At 41.0% G+C, this 22,644-nt stretch overlaps 1 protein-coding gene across 2 annotated transcripts in view; it reads left to right on the plus strand.

Annotated features, from left to right (window-relative positions):
• Positions 1–22,481, plus strand: part of BNC1 (basonuclin 1) — a 31,025-nt gene extending 8,544 nt beyond the window's left edge. For both annotated transcript variants that reach the window (XM_003268447.4, XM_012507186.2), the window contains exons 2-5: positions 10,010–10,109; positions 11,168–11,403; positions 13,531–15,395; positions 20,236–22,481. In XM_003268447.4, the coding sequence (XP_003268495.2) occupies positions 10,010–10,109; positions 11,168–11,403; positions 13,531–15,395; positions 20,236–20,920 (2,886 nt within the window). In that variant the 3' untranslated portion in view covers positions 20,921–22,481. The remainder of the gene's footprint in view (positions 1–10,009; positions 10,110–11,167; positions 11,404–13,530; positions 15,396–20,235) is intronic.
• The last annotated feature ends 163 nt before the right edge of the window (positions 22,482–22,644 follow it).

Raw genomic sequence — 22,644 nt, forward strand, 5'->3', positions numbered from 1 at the left:
TTGTGGGTCTGGCAGCAGTAACAGTCTCACTGTTTTGATTGATCGCTTCAGCTCCCCATCTGTGTATCCACATTAATATGCCTAACAGGCCTCTGAGGTAGGCAGGAGTGGGTTTCCAGCCCATGTGATAGCCAAAGGCACCAAGGCATGGAGCTGAAGTTTTTACATGGCTTAAATGGAAGTAAGACATAGGTTGAGGCCAATCCTAGGTTTTACTACCTCTCAGTGAAAGGTGCTCAGTGAGGTGAAGGGGAAGGAGCTCAGGCTCCCCCACCCTGCAGCCAGAGATATCTTTTTAACAGGGAGATTATATTCATTTCATACATTAAAAAAAAAAAAAAAAGACTTAGTGTTAAAATCCAGACTCCTTCACCTGCCCCACAAGGTCCTATGCAGAGTGGTCTCTGACACCTCTCTTATTCCCATTTTCTGCTAATAACCTCACCAACTTCACTCCAGCTACATTGGCCCCTTAACTGTTTCCTGAACACCCATCTCTATTGTGCCTCAGAGCCTTTGCACTTGCTATGCCTTCTCCCTTAAATACTTCCTCTCTCTCCAGTCTGCACATGACCAACTCCTTGACATGCCTTGGGACTCAATTCACATGTTACCTCCTCCAAGGCTGTTGATGATGACTCAATGTAAAACATTCTTACTCCTGTCTCTATCCCTCCATGCCACCCAGTTAAATCATTAGCATAGCTTTCTTCTTAGTTCTTTTTTTTTTTTTTTTTTTTGATACGGAGTCTCTGTCGCCCAGGCTGGAGTGCAGTGGCACAATCTCGTCTCACTGCAGCCTCCGCCTCCCGGGTTCAAGCAATTCTTCTGCCTCAGCTTCCCAAGTAGCTGGGATTATGGGCATGCGCCACCACGCCTGGCTAATTTTTGTATTTTTAGTAGAGATGGGGTTTTGCCATGTTGGCCAGTCTGGACCCGAACCCCTGACTTTAGGTTCCCTGCCTTGGCCTTCCAAAGTGCTGGGATTACAGGCGTGAGCCACTGCGCCTGGCCTCTTCTTTGTTCTTTCATAACACTTGCCTTACTCTGAAATGTTACTGTTTGTTGTTCATTTCCTGTCTCTGCCCTCAGAATATAAGCTCCTGAAGGTAGGGACCTCATCAGTTTTGTTCAACATTTTAATCTGTAGAATTTAGAACAATGCCTGGCTCATAAATGCTCAGTAAATACTTATTCAATGAATGAAATGTCTTTACTGTGTGGAACTTTAATGTCCTCATCCGCAGAATGTGTATGATAATACCTAACTCTGAAAGTGGTTGTAGGAATTAAATGAAACTATAACTGTAGTTAGCACCAAATACTGATATTTCAAGGCATAATCCTCCCCTAGTATCCAAATTTGAGACCATCCCAGTAGCCTGTAAGTTCTTCACCTTCCTCATCTATAAAATGGGGATAGTAATACCTAATCTCCCCGGGTAGTTGTGAGAAAGAAATGAAATAATACTTGTACACTGATTAGTACAGTTCGCACATGTAATAAATGCTCAATAAGGCTCACCAACTGTGTGACCCTGGGCATGTTACAAATCTTCCATAAGTTTAAGTTTCTGAGAATAATTCTCCCCTCACAGTACTGTAGTGAGGTTTAAAATAGATCACATGTTAAACCATGTTAAAAAGCAGATCTGGAAGGGTGGCTAATCTACCTACCATTGAACTCAGCCTTGTCCGGTAGAGCTTTCTGTGATGATGGAAATGTTCTATATCTCCACTGTCCAATAGAGTAGCCACTACCTACATTTTGCTACTATGCACCTGAAATGTGGCTAGTGTGACCAAGGGGCTGAATTTTACATTTTTTTTATTTATTTCTTTTGAGATGGAGTCTCACTCTGTCACCCAGGCTGGAGTGCAGTGGCGCGATCTCAGCTCACTGCAAGCTCCGCCTCCCAGGTTCACACCATTCTCCTGGCTCAGCCTCCCCAGTAGCTGGGACTACAGGTGCCTGCCACCACGCCCGGCAAATTTTTTGTGTTTTTTAGTAGAGATGGGTTTTGCCGTGTTAGCCAGGATGGTCTCAATCTCCTGACCTTGTGATCCGCCCGTGGTCTCAATCTCCTGACCTTGTGATCCACCCGCCTCGGCCTCCCAAAGTGCGGGATTACAGGCGTGAGCCACCTTGCCTGGCCATTTGATTTGATTTTAATGAACACAAATGACTCCCGTCAAAGGGCCAGTGCTGTGAATCTGGGAACCCCAAAATTCCCTCTTCCCCTTACCAGTTAGTCCCCCAGGAATATACCCCTGGGTTTGTCTTCAGTGAAATGAAAGTATATGCACATACGAGAGATGAAAACAGCCTTGAACTAAACAGTTTTTATTCTGAGCTCAATTCAAATCCCATGAGAGGCCTACTCTGTCCGGCACTGAATATCTATGTATATACCCAACTATGTGCCTAGCCTGACCACTGCCAGGAATTCAACTCAGCATCTCCTGACAAGAGGCCTGTGGTAGCATCTCCTCAAGCCAAAGGTAGAACAGGGTGTCCGAGAGACGAAGTGGGTCCAGGAGCCTGCCTAAAAACTAGGTCATAACTTTCTATCCCAAGACTGCAAAACCCAAACTTCCATCACATACTAGGTGTGTCAGTAGTTTTTAGATAAATGAGAAAACGATAGTTACAAAAAAGCAAACCAAGATTTTGAATGTTGATTTGTAGCACATCAAAGTGATTAATAACAATTCTGAAAATAGTCTGATTAAGATGAGTGCGTTAAAAAGCAATAACCGTGTCTTGATGAGTTCAGAATGTTGTAAACATCTGCTTTATGTTTCTGAAGAATGGAACAAGAATGGATTCCAAAGGCTATATACATTTTAAGAGTTTTCCGTTTTGATTTACATGAGTACTTTTTGTCCTGTAATTAGAATATTTTCATTTAATTTCATTTTAGAAGTTTTCATTTATCTTTAGATAATGGTGCTGTAATTTTACTATGTCGTGGAGTTCTAAGATGGGTGGAAAAACCCAAGGGCCTTGATATTGGAAGTTTTCTTAGACACTGTAATTAGCTTTTTTAGTTCATAAATAATTCCTCTGAGATTTATTTCCATAGATGTTTAATGAGCTTTATTAAGCCTTATTCAAATGGGCTCATGGAGAACCACAAGAATATTTCTCATAAAGCTGCATTCATTCATTGAATTATAGACAAAATTATTTAAAATTGTCCCAAAACTGAAGCTAAAATTGTCCCCAAACTAAAACTATAGGCCCCAAATGTCCATGGGGGTGGTATAGGCCCCCCCCCCAAGGGCATTTGGCAGTGTCTGGAGACATTTTTGGTGGTCACAACTGAAGGGTAGGGTGTAACTGGCATCTGGTTTGTAGCAGTCAGGGATGCTGACCAGACGTCATACATACAGAACAGCCCCTCACTACAAAGCATTATCCAGCCAAAATGTCAGTAGTGCCAAAGTTGAGAAAACCTGACCTAGGTGACAAGAGATGCAAAAAATAAGTTTCAGTATTAATCTATGAAATGTGCTTGGAATTGTTCCCTCTATGATTTTGCTGTGCTGAACCTGAGACAGTCACCTGTTTTCCTGGGTTGCATGAACCTTTTGAGCAGAGTCGTCAGGAAGCATGTGCTTAAGGACATCTCTACTTCTGGTTAAAGCAGGTCTTATTTTCCAAATAAGCAAAATGTGAATTTACTCATATAATTCCAACATCTTGTTTTTAAAGAGTGAATGGGGCCTGGTGCAGTGGCTCATACCTGTAATTCCAGCACTTTGGGAGGCCGAGGCAGATGGATCATCTAAGGTCAGGAGTTTGAGACCAGCCTGGCCAACATGACAAAACCCGTCTCTACTAAAAATACACACACAAAAAAAAGCCAGGTGTGGTGGTGCATGCCTGTAATACCAACTACTCAGGAGGCTGAGGCACAAGAATCACTTGAACCTGGGAGCTGGAGGTTGCATTGAGCCAAGATTGTGCCACTGCACTCCAGCCTGGCCAATGGAATGAGACTCCGTCTCAAAATAAATAAAAATTTTAAAAAAGGAATGGCATTTTGAGGGATATAATCCAAAATAAGAACTTTTCTCCCTTTTAAAATTTTTCTGTAAAATTGTCATATTTATAGAATCAAGATTGTGAAATATTTCAGAGGTTTAGTACTGAGTGTACTGGTGCTATTGAGAATGTAGCAATAATTGGTTCATCCGTGAGCTGATGTTCAGAGAGTTGCAGCCAAGTTTGAGATGCTGGACAACGTTTTAGGTGTATTACAAACTAAGTTAATCGTGCCTTTTAGAATTTTTGTTTTGACAATGTGTAATGTAAATTCAACCATCGCTCACTTGTATCCTTTAACTTACATTCAAGGTAACTGTATAATTATGTATATAGGTATACTTACATAGATGTATACTGTTCATGTATTTAATACATTTGTATGTGTATATGCAAGTAGAAACTCTGTAACCAAAAAGTAAAATAATTTCTGTCATTAGAACAGTGTTTCTTGATTTTTCTCATTAACCTCCACACCTAAGGAGATTTTAGACATTTTTTCCTAATTGTGCCTCTCCAAAGAAATTTTAGTATCACACCATTGCGATATAGGTTTATGTATGTATGTACATCTGTATTTATACATAGAGTAATTCTTTCACCCCCCCCAAGACCAATTTTTATTCCTTTGGGGATGATAGCATCACCCTTGAGAATCCATGCATTATTAAAGTGAGTGTTAATCACATGGAGTTCTTTGTATTATACTGTACAGTGTACAAGAGCAAAACCTTTTCTCACACATCTCCTGTTTTTTGGTAGCCTCTTGAATGGATTAGGTAATGCTGTTGCTATTTACCGTACACCTCAGTTATAAACAGCCCTATTCCGCATCACCTGAAAATGCCTAGCTGCAGCTGTGTTCAAACCCATTCTAGTCCAAAATAAATCGTAGAAGACAGTCAAATCATGAAAAATTTAACCTGTATTTAAGCAGGGTCACTGGTTTTTTTATTTTGTTTTTTGAGGCAGAGTCTCGCTCTGTTTCCCAGGCTGCAACCCCTACCTCCCAGGTTCAAGCGATTCTCCTGTCTCAGCCTCCTGAGTAGCTGGGTCTACAGGTGCATGCCACCACACCTGGCTAATTTTTGTATTTTTGGTAGAGACAGGGTTTCACTATGTTGGACAGACTGGTCTTGAACTCCTTATCTCAGGTGATCTGCCCACCTCGGCTTCCCAGAATGCTAGGATTACAGGTGTGAGCCACTGTGCCCAGTCTGTGTTTTAATAACATTTTTATTGAGATGTAATTGACATACCATGAAACTAACTTACAGAGTGTACAGTTGAGTGGCTTTCAGTATATTCAGAGTTGTGCAGATATCACTGCTATCTAATTTTAGAACATTTTCATCACCTCAAAAAGAAACCGTGGTCAAAATTTGAAACTTCTGTGCTTCAAAGGATACCATCAAGAAAGCGAAGATAACCCAAGGATGGGAGAAAGTGTATGCAAATCAAATATCTGGTAATGCACGTGTATCTAAAATGTATAAGGGTCTTGTATAACTCAATACTAAAAAGGTAAACAACCCAATTTAAAAATAGGCAAAAGATCTGAAGAGACATGTCTCCAGGGAAGACATACAAATGGCCAATGAGCACATGAAGAGATGCTGAGCACCATTCGCCATCAGGGGAATGCAAATGAAAACCACAGTGAGATCCCACCCACAGTCACTAGGATGGCTCTAATCAAAAAGACAGACAGTAACAAGTGTTGACAAGGATGTGGAGAAATTGGAACCCTCATACGTTGCTGGTGAGAATGTAAAATGATACAGCTGCTGGCCGGGCGCGGTGGCTCACGCTTGTAATCCCAGCACTTTGGGAGGCCAAGGCAGGCAGATCATGAGGTCAGGAGATCGAGACCACGGTGAAACCCCGTCTCTACTAAAAATACAAAAAAATTAGCCGGGCGTGGTGGCGGGCACCTGTAGTCCCAGCTACTCGGAGAGGCTGAGGCGGGAGAATGGCATGAACCCAGGAGGCGGAGCTTGCAGTGAGCCGAGATTGCGCCACTGCACTCCAGCTTGGGCGACAGAGCGAGACTCCATCTCAAAAAAAAAAAAAAAAAAAAAAAAATGTGACAGCTGCTTTGGAAAAGTTTGGTGGTTTCTTTTTTTTTATTATTATACTTTAGGTTTTAGGGTACATGTGCACAATGTGCAGGTTTGTTACATATGTATCCATGTGCCATGTTGATTTCCTGCACCCATTAACTTGTCATTTAGCATTAGGTATATCTCCTAATGCTGTCCCTCCCTCCTCCCCCAACCCCACAACAGTCCCCGGAGTGTGATGTTCCCCTTCCTGTGTCCATGAGTTCTCATTGTTCAATTCCCACCTATGAGTGAGAACATGTGGTGTTTGGTTTTTTGTCCTTCTGATAGTTTACTGAGAATGATGTTTTCCAGTTTCATCCATGTCCCTACAAAGGACATGAACTCATCATTTTTTATGGCTGCATAGTATTCCATGGTGTATATGTGCCACATTTTCTTAATCCAGTCTATTGTTGTTGGACATTTGGGTTGGTTCCAACTCTTTGCTATTGTGAATAGTGCCGCAATAAACATACGTGTGCATGTGTCTTTATAGCAGCATGATTTATAGTCCTTTGGGTATATACCCAGTAATGGGATGGCTGGGTCAAATGGTATTTCTAGTTCTAGATCCCTGAGGAATCGCCACACTGACTTCCACAATGGTTGAACTATTTTACAGTCCCACCAACAGTGTAAAAGTGTTCCTATTTCTCCACATCCTCTCCAGCACCTGTTGTTTCCTGATTTTTTAATGATGGCCATTCTAACTGGTGTGAGATGGTATCTCACTAAACCACTGCTCAATGAAATAAAAGAGGATACAAACAAATGGAAGAACATTCCATGCTCATGGGTTGGAAGAATCAATATCGTGAAAATGGCCATACTGCCCAAGGTAATTTATAGATTCAATGCCATCCCCATCAAGCTACCAATGACTTTCTTCACAGAATTGGAAAAAACTACTTTAAAGTTCATATGGAACCAAAAAAGAGCCCTCATCGCCAAGTCAATCCTAAGCCAAAAGAACAAAGCTGGAGGCATCACGCTACCTGACTTCAAACTATACTACAAGGCTACAGTAACCAAAACAGCATGGTACTGGTACCACAACAGAGACATAGATCAATGGAACAGAACAGAGCCCTCAGAAATGATGCCGCATATCTACAACTGTCTGATCTTTGACAAACCTGACAAAAACAAGAAATGGGGAAAGGATTCCCTATTTAATAAATGGTCCTGGGAAAACTGGCTAGCCATATGTAGAAAGCTGAAACTGGATCCCTTCCTTACACCTTAGACAAAAATTAATTCAAGATGGATTAAAGACTTAAATGTTAGACCTAAAACCATTAAAATCCTACAAGAAAACCTAGGCAATACCATTCAGGACATAGGCGTGGGCAAGGACTTCATATCTAAAACACCAAAAGCAATGGCAACAAAAGCCAAAATCGACAAATGGGATCTCATTAAACTAAAGAGCTTCTGCACAGCAAAAGAAACTACCATCAGAGTGAACAGGCAACCTACCGAATGGGAGAAAATTTTTGCAACCTACTCATCTGACAAAGGGCTAATATCCAGAATCTACAATGAACTCAAACAAATTTACAAGAAAAAAACAAACAACTCCATCAAAAAGTGGGCAAGGGACATGAACAGACACTTCTCAAAAGAAGACATTTATGCAGCCAAAAAACACACGAAAAAATGCTCATCATCACTGGCCATCAGAGAAAGGCAGTTTCTTAAAACATTAAACAAGAGTTACTATGCAATCCAGTAGTTCTACTCCTAGGACTATACCCAAGAGAAATGAAAACGTGTCTACCATATTCTTATACATGTTCCTTTTGGGGAAGATGAAAATGTTCCAAAATTAGATTGTGATGATGGTTGCCTAACTGTGAATATGCTAAAAATCATTGAATTGTAGACTTTAAATGGGTGAGTTATATGGTATGTGTGAATTGTATCTCAATAAAGCTGTTTTTCTCAAAGATGAAAACAAACCAAACAAGAACACACTCCAACTACTACCCACTAGCAGTGACTTCTTATCCATACCCTCCTCTCCACAGCCCCAGGTAATTACTAATCTGGTTTCTGCCTTTATCAATTGGCCTGTTCTTGACATTTCATGTAAATGGAATCATACAGTCTGTGACTTTTGTGCCTGGCTTCTCTCACTTAGTACATAATATTTTCAAAGTTCATCCATGTTGCAGCATGTATCAGTATTTCATTACTTTTTATTGTTCAGTAGTATTCAATTGAGTGGATATATCACATTTTGTTGATCTGTTTGGATGTTGGGGTTGTCTCTACTTTTTGGCTATTGTGAATAATCTGCTATGAACATTCATATACAAGTTTTTGTAGACATGTTTTTGGTTATTTTGGGTATATACCTAGGAGTGGAATTTCTGGGTCATATAGTAACTCTGTGTTTAACTTTTTGAGGAACTGCCAGAATGTTTTCCAAAGTGGCTGTACCATTTTACAATCCCACCAGCAACCAATTTTTAAGTGGAGACTGACCATATACTCCTTAAAATGAATTTCCCAAGTCTTCAGCTAGAGTCTCCTTTCCCTCTCCCCCATGCAGGGCCACATAGTCCCTCAATTGGCAGATTAGAGGTTTAAACCTTAATTGTAAGGCTTTTTTACCCCTCCTCCAGATGCGCTTGTGCACGCGCGTGCACACACACGCACTTCCCAGTTTCAAGACTTGTGAATCATACAAATTCTACTCCGCAGCTCTTCCCAGGAACCTCACTGACAAAGCTGCTTTGAGGGCTTTTTCTGTTTAATAATAGATTATATTCTTCAGGACTGTACCTCCTTTGAGAAACTCATCTTAAAAATATACGTGAAGCTTTGTGGGTTTTGTTGTTGTTGTTTTTGTTTTTTTGAGAGGGAGTCTCACTCTGTCGCCCAGGCTGGAGTGCAGCAGTGCAGTCTTGGCTCACTGCAACCTCAGCCTCCCGGGTTTAAGCGATTCTTCTGCCTTAGCCTCCCAAGTAGCTGGGACTACAGGCATGTGCCACCACACCCGGCTAATTTTTGTATTTTTAGTAGAGACAGGGTTTCACCATATTGGCCAGGCTGGTCTTGAACTCCTGACTTCGTGATCCACCCACCTTGGCCTCCCAAAGTGCTGGGATTACAGATGTGAGCCACCACACTCAGACAAAGCTTTGTTTTTAATACTAGAACTTTGTTGGACATGTACATCTCTATTTTCAATTTCAGCTATATTTTTGTACACTCTATACCCCACATAAAACATGGCACCATAACATGCAAGGGGCATTGACGCAAGGCTTGTTCAGCCTGTGTCTGTCTCTGACAGTCACATAGTTCAGTGAGTGGCATCAGGGAATCATCCTCAGTGTAGTCAGCTGTTACGTGTTCTCAAATCTTATTTGTAGTTTCAGCTTCTACCATATCTGTGGGCGGGGGGAAATAAATTTTATATGTAGATTACTCTCAGTTCAGATTATTCTCCCTTTTACTTGTTCCAAGACAGCTTCTGTATACTTTCCAGGGTTGCTGCTTTCGTCAACTTAGAAATTTGGTGAAAATACGTTTACCCTTTCTATGACCTTAATAACAGTGCAGGAGATTTCATTCTAACCCATAATCTTTTCTTATAAAAAGTTCTGATGTTTAAACTCATTCTTGAATGTGGAATATCTGTGTAATGTCTTCACGGTCTCCAGGTGCAGGGGTGGCTGCTCATCTTTCCAGAGTACAATATACACCTCTGGGTCTGGCACACAGTGGGCACATGTTGCTCAATAAATGCTGCCGAATGGAGGAATATGTTTTGTTTGAAATACAATGAATGTTTCACACATCACTTACATGCTCCACATACCCGTTTTCTCCTCTTTTTCAGGCTATCAGCTGTACTCTGAACTGTACTTGCCAAAGTTTCAAACCCGGGAAAATAAACCACCGTCAGTGTGACCAATGCAAGCATGGATGGGTGGCCCATGGTAACTTTATTTTTCACCCTCTCTTGGCCTGTAGTGTTACCTCTAAGTAACTTAGAGTTATTCAGGAACTGATTTAGTATCTTAAGAATGACAACTAACTAGTAAACTAGTAAGTTACTAGCATGTCCCGGGTAATAGGCTAAGATTCAGAGTCTTGAATCTTAACTACTCTATATGGGAAGTGTCTTATTAACCTCATTCTAAAGATGTAGAAACTAGTGCTTCAGTGCTATCATTCTATAATGATAGAAGTGTTCTGTTCTATCTAATACAGCCTCTAGGCTAGAATTGCCAGATAAAATATAGAACGCTCAGTTAAATTTGAATTTCACATAAACAACAGATAATTTTTTAGCCTAGGTATATCCCAATGAATATTTTTAGTATATTTATATCACACCCATTCATTGTATATCTCAAATTTACATTTGGATTTAACTGGGCATCTTTTTTTATTTGCCAAATCCGACAACTCTACAGTAGTCACTTGTGGCTACTGAGTACTTGAAATGTGACTAGTGTAACTGAGGAATGGAGTTTTAAATTTTGTTTAATTTTAATTTAATCTAAATGTAAATAGCCATATGTGACTGATGGCTATTACACTGGGCAGTGTGGCCTTAGGGGGGTTAATTTGTCAAGCCCCACAACTAGAAAATGTCAAGCCCCACAACTAATGCTCAAACTCAGATCTCTCAGATTCCCAAACCCAGATTCTTTACCCCCAGACTCTGTGCTTCCTGATTAGCTATTGTCTTGATTATGCACCTCCCACCTCAGTTTTTACCCCTTTTCCTTATTCCTTCCTTGTTTGTGACTATTCTCTCCTTAGCGAGGCCACGAGAAAGGGAGAAAAGTCTCAGGCTAGTTCATTTATTTTAGAAGTTCCTGTAAATAATTTGAAGTTTCATAGCTATTAAGGTATTTAATCATTTGTATATTCATGTATTTTCTGTGGAATAAATAACCAAGAATTAGTCCTAACCTACTTTTTTTTGCAGTGTTTCTCTTACAATTAGAACTTTTCAAAATGACATTTCCTCAATTTGATTTTTCAGCTCTAAGTAAGCTAAGGATCCCCCCGATGTATCCAACAAGCCAGGTGGAGATTGTCCAGTCCAATGTAGTGTTTGATATTAGCAGCCTCATGCTCTATGGGACCCAGGCCATCCCCGTTCGCCTAAAAATCCTACTGGACCGGCTCTTCAGTGTGTTGAAGCAAGATGAGGTTCTCCAGATCCTCCATGCCTTGGACTGGACACTTCAGGATTATATCCGTGGATACGTACTGCAGGTACAGTAAACATGAACATTGTCCTCCTAGGGTGTTTTCTGAAATTTGTGCCCATATAACTGACATAACCCAGTTACCTCTCAATGCTACAGCCCTTGGTGGCCATCTTTCCCTTTAATACTTCTTTTCTAATGGCCTAAGCCCCTACCTCATGTTCTTGGGAGGAGTCCAAGGCTTTCCTCCAAGATATCTATGAAGCTTTAGGAGCATTACATATTCTCTGATTTGGCTTTTACTAAACTACCTCTTCCACAATAAACCATTTGCCCCATTTCAGATGCTGCCTCCATGTCTTTCATTAGTCCCAAACTACTTACTGACACAAGATGCAGTCTGTATCAGATTTTACTGAGAGTTTGGGATTGAGAAAGGGAACTTACATGAACCACACAGCAAACAACTTACAATTTCATAGCACACCTTCCTGTTCTTTAAAGCCTTCTGCCATCTCACTGATGTTCTTCCTTCCTAGGCTCTGTTTTTATGATATTTCTGTGTTCATGTATGCATTTGCTCATTCTCAATCTCTCTCTCTCTCTCTCTCTCTCTCTCTCTCTCTCTCTATATATATATATATATATATATATATGTATGTGCATATGTGTGTGTGTGTGTGTGTGTGTGTGTGTATATATATATATATACATACATATATATGTCTCCCTCCTTCCCTCCCTCCCTCCCCACACCCCAGTTTTCTTTTGGCATCTTCATATATTCTCTTCTTTTCTCCAGTATTCCAAGCCCTTCATCCTCTCTGTCCTCTTTATTTTGCAGAGTAGTTTACCTCTGTTCCCAGATTATGCTGAGTGTGTAGGCTTCATGTTTCATTTCCAAAGAGGCTATCAAGGTGTTTCTAGAAGCAAAGAACATGTTTCCTGAGATGAAGCATCATTCCTTTAAGATATGAAACAGCTACAGCATTATATTTTCTTGCCATTACGCCAGAAAATGTCAAAGTTTGGTAAAAATTTCAATGAAATGGGAGGCAAACATATTTCCAAGACCAACATAGATGTCAGTCTTACTGAGGTAGGCCATGTAATTAAAATGAACACTAAAAACAATTTTATAGACTCAGACCCTCTCCCAATAATCTTAAGCTTAGGCATATTATCCCCATTTTCCAGTCAAAAAACCAGAGGCTTAGAGTGCCTCAAAATCATGCTGAAAGTCATTTCACTAGTATGTGGCAGACCCAGAATTTGTACTCACTTCTTTTTAACTCAAAAGACCATAATCTTTCCCTGTAAAAATGTTTGCTCACCTCTAGTGCAGGACCCCCAGCAGACTAGAAACAACTGTTTATGTAGAGTAGCATTATGATCTTATGTTATGACATAGATCAATATTTAATGATCCTAATAATCTTGCTTTCTAGTGTTAGGATTAAAAATATGGAATCAATTACCTTGAACCTCTAGTGCATGAAAAATTTATGATGTTACATTCTTCGTCATCTTCAAAACTCTTACATGCACTGTGAAAAATCTCAGTAGGCCATCAAATACATGTTCTGTGATAAAATATTTATTGTAGTTTTGGGAAAAGTTAGGCCTTGCTAGAGTTTGAAAGATCTCCAACACTCCCGTGTAATTACAGCCCTGCTTTGTGAATGTGCACAGTAGATCAATACAAGTTCATTTGTTTTCTGATGTTAGTTGCTTAGGAAGATTATTAAACTTGCAGCAAATGAATACTTGAGCTGTATCTAGGCCTGATTGTTCCATCTATTCTCTTTAGATAAAGAAGTTACTATTGTTCAAATGATACATATTTTAATTTTAGCAGGGAAAATTATTATGCCTAATGCTAGACAAGCAATTGGTCTGAAATGAGGTAAAAAATAATCACTACATTTACCTGACTTCAGCTTGAGTAATATGATTTTATTTGTCTCTTTTGCACCAATTGTAGAACTACTGCTAATATTTGTGCAGCTTATGTTCTGCACAAAGCTTCTGGCCTGGGAGAGTAGGGTGAGCAGGGACTAAATTCCCCAAAGCCCTGCATTCATCTTTTCCCTATATGCACAAAAGTATCCCGTAGTCTAGTGGACTACATTTTTAGAGGAAAGGGTAAGGAGTTGTAAATTGATCACACTTTTAACATCTGGTTTGGGTTTAGGATGCATCAGGAAAGGTGTTGGATCACTGGAGCATCATGACCAGTGAGGAAGAAATGGCCACCTTGCAGCAGTTCCTTCGTTTTGGAGAGACCAAATCTATAGTTGAACTCATGGCAATTCAAGAGAAAGAAGAGCAATCCATCATCATACCACCTTCCACAGCAAATGTAGATATCAGGGCTTTCATCGAGAGCTGCAGCCACAGGAGTTCTAGCCTCCCCACTCCTGTGGACAAAGGAAACCCCAGCAGTATACACCCCTTTGAGAACCTCATAAGCAACATGACTTTCATGCTGCCTTTCCAGTTCTTCAACCCTCTGCCTCCTGCACTGATAGGGTCATTGCCCGAACAATACATGTTGGAGCAGGGTCATGACCAAAGTCAGGACCCCAAACAGGAAGTCCATGGGCCCTTCCCTGACAGCAGCTTCTTAACTTCCAGTTCCACACCATTTCAGGTTGAAAAAGATCAATGTTTAAACTGTCCAGATGCTATTACTAAAAAAGAAGACAGCACCCATTTAAGTGACTCCAGCTCATACAACATTGTCACTAAGTTTGAAAGGACACAGTTATCCCCTGAGGCCAAAGTGAAGCCTGAGAGGAATAGCCTTGGTACAAAGAAGGGCCGGGTGTTCTGCACTGCATGTGAGAAGACCTTCTATGACAAAGGTACCCTCAAAATCCACTACAATGCCGTCCACTTGAAGATCAAGCATAAGTGCACCATCGAAGGGTGTAACATGGTGTTCAGCTCCCTAAGGAGCCGGAATCGCCATAGTGCCAACCCCAACCCTCGGCTGCACATGCCAATGAACAGAAATAACCGGGACAAAGACCTCAGGAACAGCCTGAACCTGGCCAGCTCTGAGAACTACAAGTGCCCAGGTTTCACAGTGACGTCCCCAGACTGTAGGCCTCCTCCCAGCTACCCTGGTTCAGGAGAGGATTCCAAAGGCCAACCATCCTTCCCAAACATTGGGCAAAATGGTGTGCTTTTTCCCAACCTAAAGACAGTCCAGCCGGTCCTTCCTTTCTACCGCAGTCCAGCCACACCTGCCGAGGTAGCAAACACGCCTGGGATACTGCCTTCCCTCCCACTGTTGTCCTCTTCAATCCCAGAACAGCTCATTTCAAACGAAATGCCATTTGATGCCCTTCCCAAGAAGAAATCCAGGAAGTCCAGTATGCCTATCAAAATAGAGAAAGAAGCTGTGGAAATAGCTAATGAGAAAAGACACAGCCTCAGCTCAGATGAAGACATGCCCCTACAGGTGGTCAGTGAAGATGAGCAGGAGGCCTGCAGTCCTCGGTCACACAGAGTATCTGAGGAGCAGCATGTACAGTCAGGAGGCTTAGGGAAGCCTTTTCCTGAAGGGGAGAGGCCCTGCCATCGTGAATCAATAATTGAGTCCAGTGGAGCCATCAGCCGAACCCCTGAGCAGGCCACACACAATTCAGAGAGGGAGACTGAGCAGACACCAGCGTTGATCCTGGTGCCAAGGGAGGTCGAGGATGGTGGCCATGAACACTACTTCACACCTGGGATGGAACCCCAAGTTCCTTTTTCTGACTACATGGAACTGCAGCAGCGCCTGCTGGCTGGGGGACTCTTCAGTGCTTTATCCAACAGGGGAATGGCTTTTCCTTGTCTTGAAGATTCTAAAGAACTGGAGCACATGGGTCAGCATGCATTAGCAAGGCAGATAGAAGAAAATCGCTTCCACTGTGACATCTGCAAGAAGACCTTTAAAAATGCTTGCAGTGTGAAAATGCATCACAAGAATATGCATGTCAAAGAAATGCACACATGCACAGTGGAGGGCTGTAATGCTACCTTTCCCTCCCGCAGGAGCAGAGACAGGTAAGGCATCTTTAGGCAATCATTTTTTCTAAGGCAGTGGCTCCTCAAGTTTAACATCATCAGAATCACCCGGAGAATTGTTAAAACACAGACTTCTGGGCCCCACCCTAGAATTTCCACTTTATTAGATCTAGGGTGAGGCCTGGGATTTGGCATTTTTAACAAGTTCCCAGATGATGCTGATGTTACTATTCTGGGGGCCACAGTTTGAGAAACACTGTTGTATGAATTTTCATATTTCAACTTTCATGAATACAAGTTCCCAGATGATGCTGATGTTACTATTCTGGGGGCTACAGTTTGAGAAACTATTCTATGAATTTTCATATTTCAACATTCATGAATTTTTACTTCCAAAAACCTAACCTAATTTGGCTGCAAAACCTGACCTGAAGTGATGTGAGGCTACTTGTAATCTTCTTTAATCTCCTTTTGTGTGGATTTATAAATACATATGTAGTACAAATAGTAATGGATTTATTATAGGGCATTAACAGTGTTTCATTATATGCATCATTCTGCCTGTCTGAAGTCTGAGAAATTCTGAACTCAGAAACACATCCGGCCCCAAGGGTGTGGGATAAGAAATCATGAACTACAGCTGGGCGCGGTGGCTCATCCCTGTAATCCCAGCACTTTGGGAGGCCAAGGCGGGCAGATCACAAGATCAAGAGATCGAGACCATCCTGGCCAACACGGTGAAACCCTGTCTCTACTAAAAATACAAAAATTAGTTGGGCGTGGTGGCGTGCGCCTGTAGTCATGCCCCAGCCACTGGGGAGGCAGAGGCAGGAGAATTGTTTAAACCCGAGAGGCGGAGATTGCAGTCAGCTGAGATCATGCCACTGCACTGCAGCCTAGCGACAGAGCGAGACTCCGTCTCAAAAAAAAAAAACGAAATCATGAACTAGTTGTCAAATTAGCAGGTTGAGTAAAGCGTAAACAACTATTTGAATAAGAGTGAGAAGGGAGCTTTTTAAATTGCCACTATAGCATCCCAAAACGTGACTCATTTTCATTTGATAATATGAAATCCATAGAATAAAATATTTTCCTTTATTTCTAGTTACCCAGCTACATTTGAAAGGAAGAATCACTGCTTTATTGAAGGTTTTTTAAATATTAAGATATAAAAGAATAAAGGTGATTGGCAGGTTGTTTCAGGGACTGTGATTTCTGGTTGAAAGATCCTGAGTTTTCATGACACACACACACAGGCAAACTGTTTACAAAGTCCCCCGCTATAGAGTATATCTCATCACCGTGGGGATAGCACTGGTGTTACTGTCTTGCTTGTGCTTTTCCTCATGAACTTGAGTCACTTAACCACTCTTCAGGTCACCTTCCTCCCCAGCCTATAAAAGGAAGAGCAAGCATACCAAAAGATGGCCCCAGGAGGCTTATGGAAAAGATCAGCTGCCTGATGAAATGGAATATGATAAATGTTAAATGGTACACTGAATATTAAAATGCTACATCTGCAGAAACAAGCTTGACTTGAAGCAGTTCAACACCACCACTTGGTCCAAGTTGTAATGCCTAATTTGTTAAGAGGGTAAAAATGTACAGACTCCCACACACATTCCTGGACAGGGCTCATAAGAACATACTCATTGTCTTCAGCAAAGAGGATATAGCACAGGAGATATTAGTTAAATGTTTATATTAAATCAGTGTTTCTACTGATAGGATGTTGAACCAAACCACCAAGGTACCCTAATTAGTGAACTAGTCCTTCTCCTTCAGCCTCCAAGAGGAGGAGTGTTTGTTCATGAATAAGCTGTTGTTATAGAGACAGTCATGTTGGTCATATTATCTTTGATATTTATGATACTGTTCTACAATATCTACTAAATTAGAAGACATATTGGATTCAAGATACTTTTTCATTTGATATTTATTTTTTCATAGATTTAATATTTCCTTATGTTCTGACCCATTTGTATTAATAGATCCGAGCCTTCCCCCACCACAACAGGAAAGCATCTTGCGTTATAAAATTAAAATCACTAATTAGTCTAGAACTTGAAATGCATTTTACCTAGAATCTATGATTTAAGTTACAGTATTTTAAATTTGACTTTGTGGGCAGGCCCAGACCTGACACCATTTCTCTCAGTCAGAGATTGAGAACCACATTCCTGTAGGGACATTTAACTTCTCTTTGAGCCACTGCTACTGCCAGCAACAGTTACCAAGACCCATCAGGAAGGGACTGGGACAACACCCTGGATGCTTATTTACCCAGTGAATATTAAGAACTGTCTATGTTAGGTGCTGGGGACATAATCCCTGCCCACAGAGGCCTTCTGTAGTGGAGGAGACAGACCAGAAACAGGCAATTACAGTTGAATGTGATTACTTCTGCAGTGAAGGAAATGTAGGCTGTTGTGGGCACATGGGAGGGCACCTTGAGAAGTTAAGGAAAGCTTCCTGGAAGAAGGGGTATGTCTACAACAGTAACTCTGAAACGTTTTGGTCTTACAACCCCTTTACAAATACTTAAAACCTAAGATTACTCAAGAGCTTTTCTCTATTTGGGTTATATCTATCAAAATTTATCATATTAGAAATTAAAAACTTAAAAATTGTAAAACTTTAAATTATATATTAACATGTTTATGAAAAAAAACCTACATTTTCCAAAGCAAAAATTCAGTGAGATGAGTGGCTTTGTTTTACATTTTTGTAAATCTCACTAATGTCTGACTTCGTAGAAGACAGCTAGATTCTCGTATCTGCTTCTGCATATGCTCTGTTGCAAAATTGTGTCAAGTAGCCTCTGAAAAACTCCACTGTTCACTCATGAGACAATGAAAGTGAAAAAGGCAAATAATATCTTAGTATTATGAAACTTTGACTTCAGGAACCCCCCGAAAGGGCCTCAGAGATCACTAGGGGTGCTCAGACCACACTTTGAGAACCACTGTTCTCAACTAATCAAAATAGAAGCCAAGAGGAAGAGTTGGAGGAGAGAGGCAGAGGTTGTAGGATTGAAGGGAAGAGATGGAGACATGGGCAGTGAGTACAGGATTAGCAGAGTCCTAGAAACCAAAGCCTGGCACATGATCCAGAGGGTTTTTACAGTTGTAGTAGTTAGTGGTCTTAGGGGACATGGCACCTCAGGAAATGTATCTAACCCTCTAAGGCTTGAGAGGAGCAAGAGAGCCCACAAGTTAGCCATTAGTATGCATGGAATACTCAGGAGTTGAGTATGAGGCCCAGAGGTTTGCTTTGTTCCAGTAGGGACCTTTCTTTACAAGGTTCCAATAAAAGTGTTTGTCTTTCTTTTTAACCACTTGTATGTACTGGAACCTGTACGTCAACCCAGTGTCTGGTTTTCTGTTGGCACATACCAGCCCCTTCAACCCAGAATGCTGACATAATCACAGGGCAGAGCTGGAGTTAAGAAGGGCTGCTTGCAAAGTGGGTGATCTGGGAGTATAATTCTGATTATGTCCAGAAAATATGTGTAAGGGAGTAGAAGACAGAAGTTGAACAGTAAATTTTGTACATTTTATAAAACATGATTAAGCTTCCCACACACATGTCTTTGGGGATTTAAAAAGTTTAATTCTTAGTTATTTTGGTGAAGGTGTTTTCCCAACTTGACTCTGCCATACATTCTGATATGTATATGTATTGGGGGAGTGTTTTCTCTATTTGGAATAATTCTCCTATCACCTTTAAGATTGTAACCCCCTTGGTAAGGACTTTTGCTTGTCAAAAGTTAGCAGAGGATTTCTGAGGAAGGCCAACATTGATTTACAAGTTACTTCCAAATGATAACATATGACTAAAAGGCATGTGTCATAATGGATACTCATTATCTGTCCTTCGAGAGTAATCATTGGGTAGAAGATTGGTGGTATGCTTATTCTGCTGCATTTGCAAAACTTCTGTCTGGTATAGGATAGTGAAACGTTACAAATATGAACTAAACTACATACACACACAATTCTAGCCAATCGGATTCTCAACCACACTTTTAGAATTTTTGGGATGAAGTGTATGTCAATGCTGTAGACCAGTGCTATCCAATAGAAATACGAAGCAAGCTTCATATGAAATTTTAAATATTATAGCCACTGTAAAAAAGTAAAAAAGCAGATGCAGTAAAATTTAATAACATTTAACCTCAGTATATCCAAAATATTATCCTTTCAACATATGATACTAGCCACATTTCAGGTGTTCAGTATCCATATATGGCTAGTGGCTGTCACTGGACAGTGCAGCCCCAGAAGGTAATGTTTCCTGATTTCATTGAAATCAAGTCCTCTTCTTAGTTCCTTATAGTTTGTGACCAGTTTTCTCCTGGGATCTCCTGGTTCCAGTGTCCTAGTTAAACTGGTCTAGTTGATGTAGTCTAGCCATTCTGGGAGACAGACCAGAAATAGGCAATTACAGTTGAATGTGATGACTTCTACAATGGGGGAAGTGCTGCTGTGGGCACATGGGAGGGCACCGTGAGAAGTTAAGGAAAGCTTCCTGGAAGAAGGGGTATGTCTAAACCAGTAGCTCTGAAACAGTGAGCTCATTTACAGAAAGGACATGAGGTACCGAAAGTACATCAAACAGACAATGGAAATCAAAGACTACATATTCTCAGTTTCCAGACTGTCGGCTTTCCTGGTGAACACTGACTTCTGACAAGCAATGAACAACAGTGGGTCTGTATCCACCAGACAGGTGTTACATCCCATGGGGGACTACCCCCTTATCATCGGTGCTCCCATACCACATGTTTTTCCTGGTATCTACCAAGTCTCTCCACTCAGAATGATGACTGTTTCTAAAACAGCCCAACCCATTACTAACCATCTTTTCACTCTTATAGACACAGCTCAAACCTAAACCTCCACCAAAAAGCATTGAGCCAAGAAGCATTGGAGAGCAGTGAAGATCATTTCCGTGCAGCTTACCTTCTGAAAGATGTGGCTAAGGAAGCCTATCAGGATGTGGCTTTTACACAGCAAGCCTCCCAGACATCTGTCATCTTCAAAGGAACAAGTCGAATGGGCAGTCTGGTTTACCCAATAACCCAAGTCCATAGTGCCAGCCTGGAGAGCTACAACTCTGGCCCCTTGAGCGAGGGCACCATCCTGGATTTGAGCACTACCTCGAGCATGAAGTCAGAGAGTAGCAGCCATTCTTCCTGGGACTCTGACGGGGTGAGTGAGGAAGGCACTGTGCTTATGGAGGACAGTGATGGGAACTGTGAAGGGTCGAGCCTTGTCCCTGGGGAAGATGAGTACCCCATCTGTGTCCTGATGGAGAAGGCTGACCAGAGCCTTGCTAGCCTGCCTTCTGGGTTGCCCATAACCTGTCATCTCTGCCAAAAGACATACAGTAACAAGGGGACCTTTAGGGCCCACTACAAAACTGTGCACCTCCGGCAGCTCCACAAATGCAAAGTACCAGGCTGCAACACCATGTTTTCGTCTGTTCGCAGTCGAAACAGACACAGCCAGAATCCCAACCTGCACAAAAGCCTGGCCTCATCTCCAAGTCACCTCCAGTAACAAGATGGCAAACCAAATATGCTCAGATAAGCTTTTTTCATAATTCAGGAATAAGGTAGTCCATAGAAATGTTTGTTTCATATCATTTGGGACGAGTCAGGTAAAAGTATTTGATTTGACTTTATAGTTTTCCACAGCACAATGAGCAAAAGACAAACCTTGTGGGAAGATGACACTGGGGCAGCCCATCCTATTTTTCTTAGCCCAAGAGGTCTTTCACTGATACAAGGAAAACTTGCAGAAATGCAGTTTTTCCCAGATTTGTTTACATGTTACCTGGGACAGATCCAGGTCTGCAGATCGACACCAGTGGGCCCAGGACCTGGGGGTGGCTTTAAATGAGGCTTGCAGTGTTAAGGGTCTTGGATCAGAAGGGTCCTGGGGAAGAAGACTCACCGTGGACAAGATACCAGTCCCTAAGATAGCATTTTCAGTTCCTTCTTCAATTAGTTTGAAATCCAGACCTGAGTTTGGAAGACTGACTTTTTAAGACCATCCCTGTGTTTGGAGTGGATAATTGTCCCTCCCCTCAGCCCTGCGCCAAAGGTCTCATATGTTACCCCAGGGAGTTCTCAGAGGATTGGGTTGGCCTCTAACATGTTCCTTGTTAATTCTTGTTCTGTAACATGCATTCAAGAAGCTAGGGGAAAAATATGCACTTAAATAACAGTCTTCAATTTAATTTAAAAATATTTCAATAATATTTCATTTGTGCTTATGTGGTGTTTGGTGTTGAGTGCAGATATTGCACTGTGTCACCTCTGGATCTCTGCTCAGAGGCTGAACAAGTGATGACCTAAATGTCAAAATCACCACTCATTTTCATTTGGTGAACTTCAAAGTCTGTTCTTTTTGGTCACCTGTGGAATGAATGCAAGCATGATTTTGGCAGGAACATTTGTACATATTCTGCCATAGATAATGTGGTTCTGATAGTTGTTGTGTATTTTCAGTATCACTGGATCCCTCAGTCTTCACCCTTTTATAAATGTATAAGATTAGGATGAACTTTTGAATTTACTTGGTAGGAAAAAAAGTAGGACATTATTGCCATATTGTATGTCTTAATATTTAACTTATTCTGAAATATATTCCACACTGTTACATACATTTTCCATTGTAGAAAGGAAATTCAGTCAGTCCTGTGGAATGAAACCATCTCCTGAAATTCAGCATTTGCAGTATTCTAAAAGCCTGTGTAGGTACAAGGACATTGATTTTGTATTCAGAATTCAAGTTAACTATCTTTTAAATTCGTGGTTGATGTAAGTAATAAAAAACATTCTTAAAGAAAGTTGAGGGTTATAAGAGATATTATTTCTGTGGTCTAAAGGTTAAAAAAAAAAGCCAACAACCTGTTACCAATTATTTCAACTTTTTTTCGTTTTAATAAATGTGACAACTTAAAACTTGTTTCTATTTAAAGTGAGATGTATCTTTCAACTGTTTAGTTACCCAGCTGTTTAATATTCCAGTTTTCCCAAAGTGAAAAGATTTGTATACAAATATTTTCTATGATTTAATAAAAATATATGGCACACCTTTTGTTTGAAAAGGCAAACATTTGTAAAAATGGTTTTGTCATATGGGCTGCGTTTTGTACAAGTGTATATCCTTATGCACACACACAGAGATGCATTATGAATCTGACAGAGCTGAAAAACCCTGGAGGGTGGGGGAGAGTTTGGTGGACAGGGAAGAGTGTCAGTAACTACTGACACATC

The sequence above is a fragment of the Nomascus leucogenys genome, chromosome 6, assembly GCF_006542625.1.
Source record: "Nomascus leucogenys isolate Asia chromosome 6, Asia_NLE_v1, whole genome shotgun sequence".
NCBI classification, from domain to species: Eukaryota; Metazoa; Chordata; class Mammalia; order Primates; family Hylobatidae; genus Nomascus; species Nomascus leucogenys.